At 37.8% G+C, this 14,309-nt stretch overlaps 1 protein-coding gene across 6 annotated transcripts in view; it reads right to left on the bottom strand.

The window, feature by feature from the left end:
• CDH18 (cadherin 18) overlaps positions 1–14,309 on the bottom strand; it is a 1,275,757-nt gene that overhangs the window by 131,895 nt on the left and 1,129,553 nt on the right. For all 6 annotated transcript variants that reach the window (XM_044932378.2, XM_025270679.3, XM_025270680.3 and 3 more), the window contains one exon: positions 13,914–14,081. In XM_044932378.2, coding sequence (XP_044788313.1) covers positions 13,914–14,081 — 168 coding nt within the window. The remainder of the gene's footprint in view (positions 1–13,913; positions 14,082–14,309) is intronic.

Raw genomic sequence — 14,309 nt, 5'->3', positions numbered from 1 at the left:
AATGGTGCTACTCTAATGGCAAAAAGTTAAGAACTAAAGCGCCTCTTGATGCGGGGGAAAGAGGAGACTGAAAAAGCTGGCTTAAAACCCAACATTTGAAAAACTAAGATTATGGCATCCAGTCCCATCACTTCATGGCAAACAGATGGGTAAAAATGAAAGCAGTGACAAACTTTATTTCTGTGGGCTCCAAGATCATGGTGAACGGTAACTGTAGCCATGAAATTAAAAGATGATAACTCCTTGGAAGAAAAGCAATGACAAACCTAGACAGCATGTTAAAAAGCAGAGACACCAGTTTGCCAGTAAAGATTGGTATAGCCAGAGCTATCGTTTCTCCAGTAGTCATGTACAGGAGTATGAGTTGGACCCTAAGGAAGGATGAGCACCAAAGAATTGATGCTTTCTTATTGTAGTGTTGGAGAAGACTCTTGAGAGTCCCTTGGACTGAAAGGAGGTTAAACCAGTCAACTCCAAAGGAAATCAACCCTGAATGGACTGATATTGAAGCTGGAGCTCCAATACTTTGATCACCTGATGCAAAAAGCCAACTCACTAGGAAGTACCATGTCTGATGCTGGGAAAGATTAAGGGTAGGGTGAGAAGGGAGCAACAGATAATGAGATGGTTAGATGGCATCACCTTATCAATGGATACGACTTTGCACAAACTCCACAATTTTTCTCTTAATGAAACTAATACAATTTTGTAAAGTTTAAAAATAAAATAAAATTAAAAAAAAAAAAGAAATGTCTGTTACACCAAGTGTCTACTATACCACCTATAGCATTTTTGATGCCTTAAATTACTTTACGGTAGAATTTATTCTTTTTTAGGAAAGTTAAATATATTGGAACACTTAGGATTAATCCTGGATATGAAGCTTAGACTGGCTGAACTATGAGGTGGCAGAATGTGCATTATTGAATTTTAGGTACCATATTATTTATAGCACATTACTAATGTCCTTTTCTCTTAGTTTGAATATATGTGTATTACATCTAAGTAATGATCTGCCTCATTAGCAAGTTTTAAAGATAACTTTAAATAATATTACCTATTTTGGTGTTGACTACATAATTTTACATGGCATAGAGATACAGATATCATTTCATATTTTATTTCTGAATGTACCATAATTTCATATGTCATATGTGATCCTTTTCAAATAATTTCTTAGAGTCTATCATAAAATGCTAATGATTAGCTGAAGCACATTTAAGAAAGGAAGAGTTGATGGGAACAACAAAAGAGCATTTGATTCACTGAAGCTTGTCCCTTTTAATACATTTTTTTCCCAGGATAGTCTTGATTCTAATTGCTTTTTAAAAGACTTTGTGTCTATGCTTCAATAACTTTGCAAGGTGAGCAAATAAGTCATTCCCTACTATTAAGCCCATGCCCTAGCCTGTAAGAACTGCAGTCAACTAATCATTACATTTATGCAAACTAATTAGTATATTATTACATGAATGACATTTACTTGGGAAAGTGCCTTTAATAACATATATATATATATATATATATATATATATTTATAGAAGATTTGGAGAGAGAGAAATTTGATTGAAATGTAAGTGGTGTAGATATTGTGATATGTGACTTACCAGGATATCTGATATCATAAATTAACTAGAGAGTTTTAAAATCTCTATATTAACTTGCTTTATGCATATACAGTATACATTAGAAATGTTAATTTCAAATTAAAAACAGAAAAAAGATTTTCCTGAATCTAAGACACTTTTATTGAATACTAATCATTAAACATTATGTTAAGCTCTGCCTACAATATTTTTAATACATGAATAAAATAAATTACTAATTCTATGGCTATTTGAATTCCATACATCAGAAGGACAATTGACCTTCATCAGAATATTCACTGTAATCAGGAATAATATCTTTAAAATTGCTTAGTCTACTTCTGCATTATCATGTGTCAACACACACTATTGCAAAGCTGATTCTCCTGTACAAAATGTGCTTTTCCTCAAAGCAATGATACAATGGGGCCACTTTTCTTTTTAACATCCCCTCATTTATAATCATAAACATGATTCATAAAAAACTGAAAGAATGTTTAGAACTTCCCTGGTGGTCCAAAGGTAAAGAACCTGCCTTCCAATGCAGGGGATATGAGTTTGACCCCTGGTTGGGGAGCTAAGACCCACATGCCAAAGGGCAACTAAGCCAGTGAGTTACAAATACAGAAGACTACACACAACACAGTAAAAAAAAAAAAAAAACTGAAATTATAAATACTTTCCTACTTTTTGTTCAGGGTTCAATGAAGAATTAGAAATTGATTTGTAAAGACTAGTAACAATCCAATCAACTCTAAGAAATAAATGCCCATGACCATGAACACATATATCTATACAAGATAAACAGGAAAAGTAAAAATGAATAAATAAATAAATAAATCAGTCTACAACTCTGCCATAGTATACAGCCAAAGAGACCAAAAACAAATCATAAAATAATTCACAATATAACTGATCAGTTTCCAAATTATTCCAAAATTTAATTTCAAATTATGTAACTTCAAATTATTCCAAAATATACAATTTCAAAATTAAAATAATTCCATAAACTTATTAAATTTAGCGGTTACCTTGTCTGAGAGACTTTTCTCTTCAGGTATATGTATCTTGTTTTATAGAATAAATATATAATAAAATACCTTTTCAATTTTTTATTTTATATATTACATCATAATATAGATAAATATATTTTGTCTTTAATAGGGTTGAGTGAAAAACTATTTTTAATACATTCCCAACTTTCTTTCAAAATGTATACTTTCAATTTAGCTAGGTTAAATATCAAATTGAATCCACCACAGGTATACATGTGTTCCCCATCCTGAACCCTCATCCCTCCTCCCTCCCCATTCCATCCCTCTGGGTCGTCCCAGTGCACCAGCCCCAAGCACCCAGTATCGTGCATCGAACCTGGACTGGCAACTCGTTTCATACATGATATTTTACATGTTTCAATGCCATTCTCCCAAATCTTCCCACCCTCTCCCTCTCCCACAGAGTCCATAAGACTGTTCTATACATCAGTGTCTCTTTTGCTGTCTCGTACACAAGGTTATTGTTACCATCTTTCTAAATTCCATATATATGCATTAGTATACTGTATTGGTGTTTTTCTTTCTGGCTTACTTCACTCTGTATAATAGGCTCCAGTTTCATCCACCTCATTAGAACTGATTCAAATGTATTCTTTCTAATGGCTGAGTAATACTCCATTGTGTATATGTACCACAACTTTCTTATCCATTCATCTGCTGATGGACATCTAGGTTGCTTCCATATCCTGGCTATTATACATAGTGCTGTGATGAACATTGGGGTACACGTGTCTCTTTCCCTTCTGGTTTCCTCAGTGTGTATGCCCAGCAGTGGGATTGCTGGATCATAAGGCAGTTCTATTTCCAGGTTTTTAAGGAATCTCCACACTGTTCTCCATAGTGGCTGTACTAGTTTGCATTCCCACCAACAGTGGAAGAGGGTTACCTTTTCTCCACACCCTCTCCAGCATTTATTACTTGTAGACTTTTGGATCGCAGCCATTCTGACTGGCGTGAAATGGTACCTCATAGTGGTTTTGATTTGCATTTCTCTGATAATGAGTGATGTTGAGCATCTTTTCATGTGTTTGTTAGCCATCTGTATGTGTTCTTTGGAGAAATGTCTATTTAGTTCTTTGGCCCATTTTTTGATAGGGTCATTTATTTTTCTGGAGTTGAGCTGTATGAGTTGCTTGTATATTCTCGAGATTAGTTGTTTGTCAGTTGCTTCATTTGCTATTATTTTCTCCCATTCTGAAGGCTGCCTTTTCACCTTGCTAATAGTTTCCTTTGTTGTGCAGAAGCTTTTAAGTTTAATTAGGTCCCATTTGTTTATTTTTGCTTTTATTTCCAATATTCTGGGAGGTGGGTCATAGAGGATCCTGCTGTGATGTATGTCGGAGAGTGTTTTGCCTATGCAGAGACATTGCTTTTCCAACAAAGATCCATCTAGTTAAAGCTATGGTTTTTCCAGTAGTCATGTATGTATGTGACAGTTGGACTATAAAGAAACCTGAATAGTGAAGAATTGATGCTTTTGAACTGTGGTGTTGGAGAAGACCCCTGAATGTCCCTTGGAGTGCAAGGAGATCCAACCAATCCATCCTAATAGAAATCCATCCTGAATATCCACTGGAAGGTCTGATCCTGAAGCTGAAATCCAATCCTTTGGCCACCTGATGTGAAGAACTGACTCATTTGAAAAGACTCTGATGCTGGGAAAGACTGAAGGTGGGAGAAGGGAATGAATGACAGAGGATGAGATAGTTGGATGGCATCACTGACTCTGTGGACATGAATTTGAGTAAACTCTGGGAGTTGGTGATGGAGAGGGGGGCCTGCTGTGCTACAGCCCATGGGGTCACAAAGAGTTAGACTGGACTGAGTGACTGAACTGACTGAACTGATTGAATAAACCTGAACTAATTTATATATGTAGAAAACAAACCATGAAGTTGGTTCACCTTCTTTTAAATCAAGTACATGTTGACATTTAAGGAAACTCTCAAGAAGTTTCAAAATACATGTCTTAACCATAATAAACTAGGTATCTTTTCTAAAGTATACAAGAAAAACTTCCACTTGCTAGTAATTAAAACATACAGTTCACATTCTGAAGGATCGAGGAGAAGCTTGGTTGCTTGTTTCACAATGATTTCAAATAAAATATTAATGTTGAATTTATTATATGTCATTTATATTTGTTTTCATAAAAACTAAACTAATAAAAACAACAATCCTTCACTGAAATATTTTGCTATTGACAAAGATCATATCAATATTAATGTATTCATCAGTGATATTTCCTTTTTCACTAACATTAAAGTTTACCCATATCAGTTATAATTTTATAATTAGAATTATGGGAAATACTGCCATCTATTGAACTTTTAGGACTTGATCCTCCCAACATTACATTTCACTATATCAACTGGACTCATAAGTAGACCACTTAACAATTTTGCAATCATTTCAAGTTCTTAGGGGAGTTTTGTTAAATAATCAAATATCTATTCTTTTATTGTGATTATTTGACATGCATTATTCTTCTTTCCCTAGGTTGGTTACTTACCCTACAAGTTCAATTCAGTTCAGTCACTCAGTCATGTCCGACTCTTTGCAACCCCATGAACCACAGCAGGCCAGGCCTCCCTGTCCATCACCAACTCCCGGAGTTTACCCAAACTCATGTCCATTGTGTTGAGGATGCCATCCAGCCATCTCTTCCTCTGTCTTCAGCTTTTCCTCCTGCCCCCAATCCCTCCGAGCCTCAGGGTCTTTTCAGATGAATCAGCTCTTTGCAGCAGGTGGCCAAAGTATTGGAGTTTCAGCTCAACATCAGTCCCTCCAATGAACACCAAGGATTAATCTCCTTTAGGATGGACTGGTTGGATCTCCTTGCAGTCCAAGGGACTCTCAAGAGTCTTCTCCAACAACACAGTTCAAAAGCATCAATTCTTCTGCATTGAGCTTTCTTTATAGTCCAACTTTCACATCCATACATGACTAATGGAAAAACCATATCTTTGACTAGATGGACTTTTGTTGACAAAGTAATGTCTCTGTTTTTAAAAATGCTGTCTAGGTTGGTCATAACTTTCCTTCCATGGAGTAAGCCTCTTTTAATTTCATGGCTGCAATCAACATCTGCAGTGATTTTGGAGCCCCCCAAAATAAAGTCTGACACTGTTTCCACTGTTTCCCCATCCATTTATTATGAAGTGATGGGACAGGATGCCATAATCTTAGTTTTCTTAATGTTGAGCTTTAAGTCAACTTTTTCACTCTCCTCTTTCACATTCATCAAGAGGCTCTTTAATTTGTCTTCACTTTCTGCCATAAGGGTAGTGTCATCTGCATATCTGAGGTTGTTGATATTTCTCCAGGCAATCTTGCCTTCAGCTTGTGCCTCAGAGTGGCGGCTGTGCAGCACAAGAATGGCCAAGAGGAGATACCCCATGTCCAAGGTAAGGAGCGGCAGCTGTGCTTTACTGGAGCAGCCATGAAGAGATACCCCACATCCAAGGTACGAGAAACCCAAGTAAAACGGTAGGCACTAAGAGAGGGCATCAGAAAGCAGCCAGACTGAAACCACAATCACAGAAAAGTAACCAATCTGAGCACATGGACCACAGCCTTGTCTAACTCAATGAAACTAAGCCATGCCATGTGGGGCCATCCAAGATGGACAGGTCATGGTGGAGAGGTCTGACAGAATGTGGTCCACTGGAGAAGGGAATGGCAAACCACTTCAGTATTCTTGCCTTGAGAACCCCATGAACAGTATGAAAAGGCAAAATGATAGGATACTGAAAGAGGAACTCCCCAGGTTGGTAGGTGCCCAATATGCTACTGGAGATCAGTGGAGAAATAACTCCAGAAAGAATGAAGGGATGGAGCCAAAGCAAAAACTCCACGAAGGCAAATCTCAAACTACAGCTCCCTGTAGGGTTCAAGTTTACTTTATAAACTTTCATGTTCATAAGGCATTGATATTATACGCATATTCTTTATACAGAATAATAGAGGTCAGTGATTTTTACCTGCCTGAGAATAAATTTAAAAATGACAAGAATATAGTTAAAACCAGAGAAGGAAATAACAAAAATCTTAAAGAATAAATTCCTTTCAACAGAAGGGATAATATTGAGGAATTTATACCTTGAGATATTTTTTTCTGAAGAAGAACTGGGCAACTTTTATGTCCTTGGAGTAAGGATTCAAGCCACAGATATATTGATCTGTTCTCTTACACTGCAAGTCTTACAAGTAGCTCCCAATCCTAATACTTTCCTGCCCACATACAGGCATTACTATAATTGAGCAGTGGCTGTCCTCTTAGCTGTATATGTACCTTCCCGTCTCTGTTCTCCCCTATAACCTCCCTGACATTCGCAGACAGCCTGCTTTCACCTGGACCTTTGTTTGTCTTGTATTCCAGGCCATTGAGTTTGTATCTCCCTAGTGCAGAGTCTTTGTAAAGCAAATTATTAATCTAGTCCCCTCTCTTACTCTCAAATGCTTACTCAAAACCTATGCAGCTTAAATTAAGATAAAGTAGATAGACCTAGAGTCTGTCATACAGAGTGAAGTAAGCCAGAAAAAGATAAACAAACATATTAACACACACATGTGGAGTCTAGAAAAATGGTACACATGAACCAATTTGCAGAGCAGGAATAGAGAAGCAGATGTAGAGATCGGACATATGGACATGGGATGGGGGGGTGAATTGGGAGAGTAGGATTCACATAAATACACTACCACGTGTAAAATAAATAGCCAGTGGGAACCTGATGTATAGCACAGGGAGCTCAGCTCAGTGCTCTGTGATATCCTAGTGAGGTGGGACAGGGTGGGGGATGGCAGGGAGTCTCAAATGGAAGGGCACAGAATAGCCAACAGAATATTGTAAAGTGATTATACTCTAATTTAGAAAAGATACAGTAATAGCTTTAAATTGAGATATAAGAGGTAAGAAACTGAGGCCATTGTAAATTAATAGAAGAAAGAAAAATGCAATGCTAAAAATATGTGCCAGATATTTACACGAGAGTCAGTCACAGTCTTGCTGTAACATGGCATTCACAGCTGAAGAGAAAAAAAAAAAAAGTCAGAAGAAATGTAAAACAAACAAACAAGAACATCTTAAGAAAAACAGTTAGATTACTGGGTCTATTTAATGCCTGAATAAGATAGAGTGCCTGATGAACTATGGAATGAGGTTCATGACATTGTACAGGAAACAGTGATCAAGACCATCCCCATGGAAAAATGCAAAAAAGCAAAATGTCTGTCTGAGGAGGCCTTACAAATAGCTGTGAAAAGAAGAGAAGCGAAAAGCAAAGGAGAAAAGGGAAGATATAAGCATCTGAATGCAGAGTTCCAAAGAATAGCAAGAAGAGATAAGAAAGCCTTTCTCAGTGATCAATGCAAAGAAACAGAGGAAAACAACAGAATGGGAAAGTCTAGAGATCTCTTCAAGAAAATCAGAGATACCAAAGGAACAATTCATGCAAAGATAGGCTCGATAAAGGACAGAAATGGTATGGACCTAACAGAAGCAGAAGATACAAGAGGTGGCAAAAATACACAGAAGAACTGTACAAAAAAGATCTTCATGACCCAGATAATCACGATGGCGTGATCACTGACCTAGAGCCAGACATCCTGGAATGTGAAGTCAAGTGGGCCTTAGAAAGCATCACTACGAACAAAGCTAGTGGAGGTGATAGAATTCCAGTTGACCTATTTCAAATCCTGAAAGATGATGCTGTGAAAGTGCTGCACTCAATATGCCAGCAAATTTGGAAAACTCAGCAGTGGCCACAGGACTGGAAAAGGTCAGTTTTCATTCCAATCCCAAAGAAAGGCAATGCCAAAGCATGCTCAAACTACCACACAATTGCACTCATCTCACATGCTAGTAAAGTAATACTCAAAATTCTCCAAGCCAGGCTTCAGCAATACATGAACCATGAACTTCCAAATGTTGAAGCTGGTTTTAGAAAAGGCAGAGAAACCAGAGATCAAATTGCCAAAATCTGCTGGATCATCGAAAAAGCAAGAGAGTTCCAGGAAAACATCTATTTCTGCTTTATTGACTATGCCAAAGCCTTTGACTGTGTGGATCACAATAAAGTGTGGAAAATTCTTCAAGAGATGGGAATGCCAGACCACCTGACCTGCCTTTTGAGAAACCTATATGCAGGTCAGGAAGCAACAGTTAGAACTGGACATGGAACAACACAGTGGTTCCAAATAGGAAAAGGAGTAGGTCAAGGCTGTATATTGTCATTCTGCTTATTTAACTTATATGCAGAGTACTTCATGAGAAACGCTGGGCTGGAAGAAGCAAAAGATGGAATCAAGATTGCCGGGAGAAATATCAGTAACCTTAGATATTATGGAAGAAAGTGAAGAGGAACTAAAAAGCCTCTTGATGAGAGTGAAAGAGGAGAGTGAAAAAGTTGGCTAAAAGCTCAACATTCAGAAAATGAAGATCAAGGCATCTGGTCCCATCACTTCATGGCAAATAAATGGGGAAACGGTGGAGACAGTGTCAGACTTTATTTTTGCGGGCTCCAAAATCACTGCAGATGGTGACTGCAGCCATGAAATTAAAAGATGCTTACTCCTTGGAAGAAAAGTTATAACCAACCTAGATAGCATATTGACAAGCAGAGACATTACTTTGCCAACAAAGGTCCATCTAGTCAAGGCTATGGTTTTTCCAGTGGTCATGTATAGATGTGGGAGTTGGACTGCGAAGAAAGCTGAGCGCCGAAGAATTTATGCTTTTGAACTGTGGTTTTAGAGAAGACTCTTGAGAGTCCCTTGGACTGCAAGGAGATCCAATCAGTCCATTCTGAAGGAGATCAGCCCTGGGATTTCTTTGGAAGGAATGATGCTAAAGCTAAAACTCCAGTACTTTGGCCACCTCATGCGAAGAGTTGACTCACTGGAAAAGACTCTGATGCTGGGAGGGATTGGGAGCAGAAGGAAAAGGGGACGACAGAGGATGAGATGGCTGGATGGCATCACTGACTTGATGGATGTGTTTGAGTGAGCTCTGGGTGTTGGTAATGGACAGGGAGGCCTGGCGTGCTACAATTCAAGGGGTCGCAAAGAGTTGGACACGCCTGAGCACCTGAACTGAACTGAACTAAGAACTTTATAGGATTTGAACTGTGTTTAGATTTGCGAATTTCATGCTGCTTTGTGTATGCAAGTCTTCATAATATATATCATTGTTTTTTCTTCAAGCAATTTGCAAAGTTTCCCAAGATATAGTTTGTCATTTTTTTTTCATTTGATGAGTTTTAATGCTTTGGGGATAATTAAAGAATACTGCAAGCTACTCTTATTCTGGTGACACCAAATCATTCTGAGAGCAACAAAGTGTTTTGAGCAGTATGGGTGCAAAATGAAATATCTTTTAAACAAATCAGAGTGTGAAGTTCTGGGTGTGTACCACCTTTGTTTCAACACACTAAGAGCATATCACCATGTGGCAGGATTGACAGTTGTCAGTCATTCTGGGGAGACTGAAGATATGTAGATCCCATTAGTGATTAATGTAATGACTTCACTCAAAGAGTATTCATTTATTCTTTGTCAAGTTAAACCATTGTTTCACTATGAACTGATGCTTCAGCAACAATCATAGATCAGAGTAAAGTTAGAGATACATTTTTCTTTATTCATCACCAGTTTCTGATTTTCCAGTGATTTCTAAAATAAGTTTTAATGGACTTGTCAGGTTAAAATCAGTTTATTAAGCCCCCTGCATAAGTTTTTCACTCTATTATAATAAGGGTTATAGTATTAATATACATCTTAAAAATAGTGGTGACAGAATCTACTTAAATAACATAGGTTGAAAATGAAGTTGGTGTTGTAATTATAATAAAATTTATATTCAAGTTAATTCAGCATTATCACTCATTACCTCTTAAAAAAAATCTTTGAACTTTAGTAAAGATTCTGGTGGCTTAGTAGTAAAGATTCTGCCTGCATTGCAGGAGACCTGGGAGATGAGAGTTCGATCCCTGGATCAGGAAGATCCTCTGGAGAAGGAAATGAAATCCACTCCAGTAATTTTGCCTGGGAAATCTAATGGGCAGAAGAACGAGGTATGCTACAGTTCATGTGGTTGCAAAAGAGTCGGGGATGACTTAGTGCCTAAATCAACAAATGAACTCCTTACTCTATAAAAGGGTTTTGTTGTTGTTTAGTCCAACACTTTGCCACCCTGTTGACTGCAGTATACCTGGCTCCCCTGTCCTTCACTATCTCCCAGAGTCTGATCAACTCATGTCCATTGAATTGATGATGCCATCCAACAATCTCATCCTCATCCTTCTCCCCCTGCCTTCAATCTTTCCCAGCATCAGGGTCTTTTCCAATGAGTTGGCTCTTCACATATAGGTGGCCAAATTTTCGGAGTTTCAGCATCAGTCTTTATAATGAATATTCAAGGTTAATTTCCTTTAGGATTGACCTGTTTGAGCTACTTGCAGTCCAAGGGATTCTCAAGAGTCTTCTCCAGCACCACAGTTCAAAAGCATCAATTCTTCAGCACTCAGGCTTCTTTATGGTCCCACTTTCACATTCGTACATGACTACTGGAAAACCAAATTGTTGACAATATGGACCTTTGTCAGTAAAGTGATGTCTCTGCTTTTTAATATACTGTCTAAGTTTGTCATAGCTTTTCTTCCAAGGAGCAAGCATCTTTTAATTTCACGGCTGCAGTCACCATCCAATTACACTAGTCTCATAATGAAACATGCGTATATGCATATTGTGTGGAATAAGGGATTAAATGAATACAAAAATACACTGCAATTTTGTAAAATGACTTGGAATTTAATTATACTTCATAGTTTAATAATATGTACTTATCTATGACTTATAATTTTCTTTCAAATATGTTCTCTTCATAGAGCAAAAGCCACTTGAAAGAACCAAGTCACAGAATCTTGTCCTTAGAATTGATATTTTAAAGGAGCTTTGCCTAACCATGAATTCAACGTGCCTGTCTTTATCCATAGTCTTTTAATAATAGTAGTTTGACAGAGTATTTAAATTCAACTCATTTACTCATTCATTTTGTAACCATTTATCCAGGGCTGGGCACCAATCTAAACACTTAATGTTACAAAGACAAATCAAGCATCATTCTTACTTAGAGGGACCCACAGTGTAGGGGAGATTTGCACCTATGGAGATAAATATAGCATAAAAGCACATGGGAAAGTGCCATGTTACAGAAACCAAGGGTTAATTAACTGCTAATTCTGTGATGGAGTTCAGAGAAACTTTTAAGAGGGCTTTTAAACAAAGGGATCTGGTAGTCCTGATGGCTCAGATGGTAAATGCCTTCAATACAGGAGACCCAGGTTTGATCTCTGGTTTAGGAAGATCCCCTGGAGAAGTGAATGACAACCCAATCCAGTAGTCTTGCCTAGAAAATTCCATGGACAGAGGAGTCTGGAGGACTATAGTTCATGGGGTCACAAAGAGTTGGACACAACTGAATGACTATCACAAACAAAGGAACGTGAATGAAAAATTCTAGACTGATCTAAGGATATGCATATTCTTGCTGTGTTTTCAGAACAGGCAGTATTCCATTGAGTACTGAGAGCAATACTGGGAGATAAGGCTGGGTAAGCCTTTCACACTGACATGTGGAGAGCATTGTTGAGTTGCCACAATGTCTACTTTGTTACAGAGTTTATTTTCTTCCTCACCCCAGATTTATTGAAGTTGAATTGTATTCCTTGGACTATAAACACAAACAGGCAAAATATTTTACCTGTGAAATTTCTGTTGTCCTTAAAACTCATTATTTACCAATAACCATCAAAATTGTCCATTACTTGTTTTTATTTCAAATATGCCTCTGCAAATTTTTCTAAAAATCACTGCAGCAGCTACTTCTCTGTAACTTTTTGATGATATTTGCTAAGTTGTTTTTTCAAAGACGAACCTAGCAGGTCTTTTTAAAAAAATTATTGAAGTAGAGTTGCTTTAAAATATTATGTTATTTTCTGCTTTACAGTAAAGTGAATCATCCATCAGTCAGTTCAGTTCAGGTGCTCAGTCCTGTCCGACTCTTTGTGACCCCATGAATCGCAGCACGTCAGGCCTCCCTGTCCATCACCAACTGCCGGAGTTCACTCAGACTCACATCCATTGAGTCAGTGATGCCATCCAGCCATCTCATCCTCTGTCGTCCCCTTCTCCTCCTGCCCTCAATCCCTCCCAGCATCAGAGTCTTTTCCAATGAGTCAACTCTTCACATGAGGTGGCCAAAGTACTGGATGTTCAGCTTTAGCATCATTCCTTCCAAAGAAATCCCAGGGCTGATCTCCTTCAGAATGGAATGGTTGGATCTCTTTGCAGTCCAAGGGACTCTCAAGAGTCTTCTCCAACACCACAGTTCAAAAGCATCAATTCTTTGGCCACCTTAGAAATACTCAAATATGTTTCCTTCCCTTTCTGAAGGTGTCATAAACAGTATTTCATTCTGAACTCACAGAACTGATACTCTATCCTTGAATCGCCTGATGGGCTCTCCGCTCACAAGGTTCATATTCTACTCTGAGATTGTAGTTTATTATGTTAGTGATACCTTGCCATTGGATGGTGTGCTTCTGTGTGTATGTGAAGAGCATTCATTCCTAAAAGGAAGAATTAAAAAAAAATCATCCCACAAAGAGTACATATTCAATAGTTTTGCAAGAGTAGAATGTCCATATCAAAATGTTTATTCTGAATACCTCCAGGAATTCCTTAAGTTCAGTTCAGTTCAGTTGCTCTAATACATAAATACTTCAGCAAATACAAAGCATCATTTCTTAGTACTTTAGTATTTAACTGTGATGTCAATTGAAATGGATATCTTAAACACAGTGACACCTATCTACCAAGTTCAGGAGACAACAGATGGAGTGATTTCCTTAGTCTTGTGTATAAAAGGAAGACTGTACAAACACGATCTTTCCATTTAAGAGAATAGTCACATGACATTATATGTCCAAGTACAGTGGACCTTGAACAATGTGGGAGTTAGGAGCATCCAACCTCTACACTGTCCATACATATAACTTATAGTCAGCCCTCTGTATCCAGGTTCCTCAGTATCTGCAGATACACCCAACCACTGATCTGGTCATGTAGTCCTATAGTACTTGCTACTGAGAAAAATGAATATGTGGACTCTTGCATCTCAAGTCCATATTGTTCAAGGCTTAGCTGTATTTCAGTTTGTTTTACATAAATGAATAGTGATAAGTGCAGATCAAAAGAAACATGTACTTACTCTGAGGAAACCTTGGGGGGTTGTCATTGACATCTGTCAGGGTGATGTTGACTGTGGTGGATCCTGAAAGCCCTCCAACTTGCCCAGCCATGTCTTTGGCTTGAATGACCACTGAGTAATGTTCTCTGGCTTCTCTGTCCATATTATGTAAGGCAGTTCTAATAACTCCTGTAATACATGTTTTAAACAGAATAGCATGGATTATACATTAAATGAAAAGCAATATAGCTATATATCTCTCTTTATTTTCATTTTAAGAAAAGTAGGTCTTTTAATGTTTTTATTGGAATATAATTGCTCAGCAATGTTGTATTAGTTTGTGCTGTTCAACGTCATGAATCTGCCATATGTATACATTTATCCCCTCCCTCTTGAGCCTCCCTTTCCTGCCCCCAA

Source organism: Bubalus bubalis, chromosome 19, assembly GCF_019923935.1.
Source record: "Bubalus bubalis isolate 160015118507 breed Murrah chromosome 19, NDDB_SH_1, whole genome shotgun sequence".
In the NCBI taxonomy this organism is placed as follows: domain Eukaryota; kingdom Metazoa; phylum Chordata; class Mammalia; order Artiodactyla; family Bovidae; genus Bubalus; species Bubalus bubalis.
The sequence above is the reverse complement of the archived record's forward strand: the minus strand, read 5'-3'. Positions and strand labels throughout refer to the sequence as shown.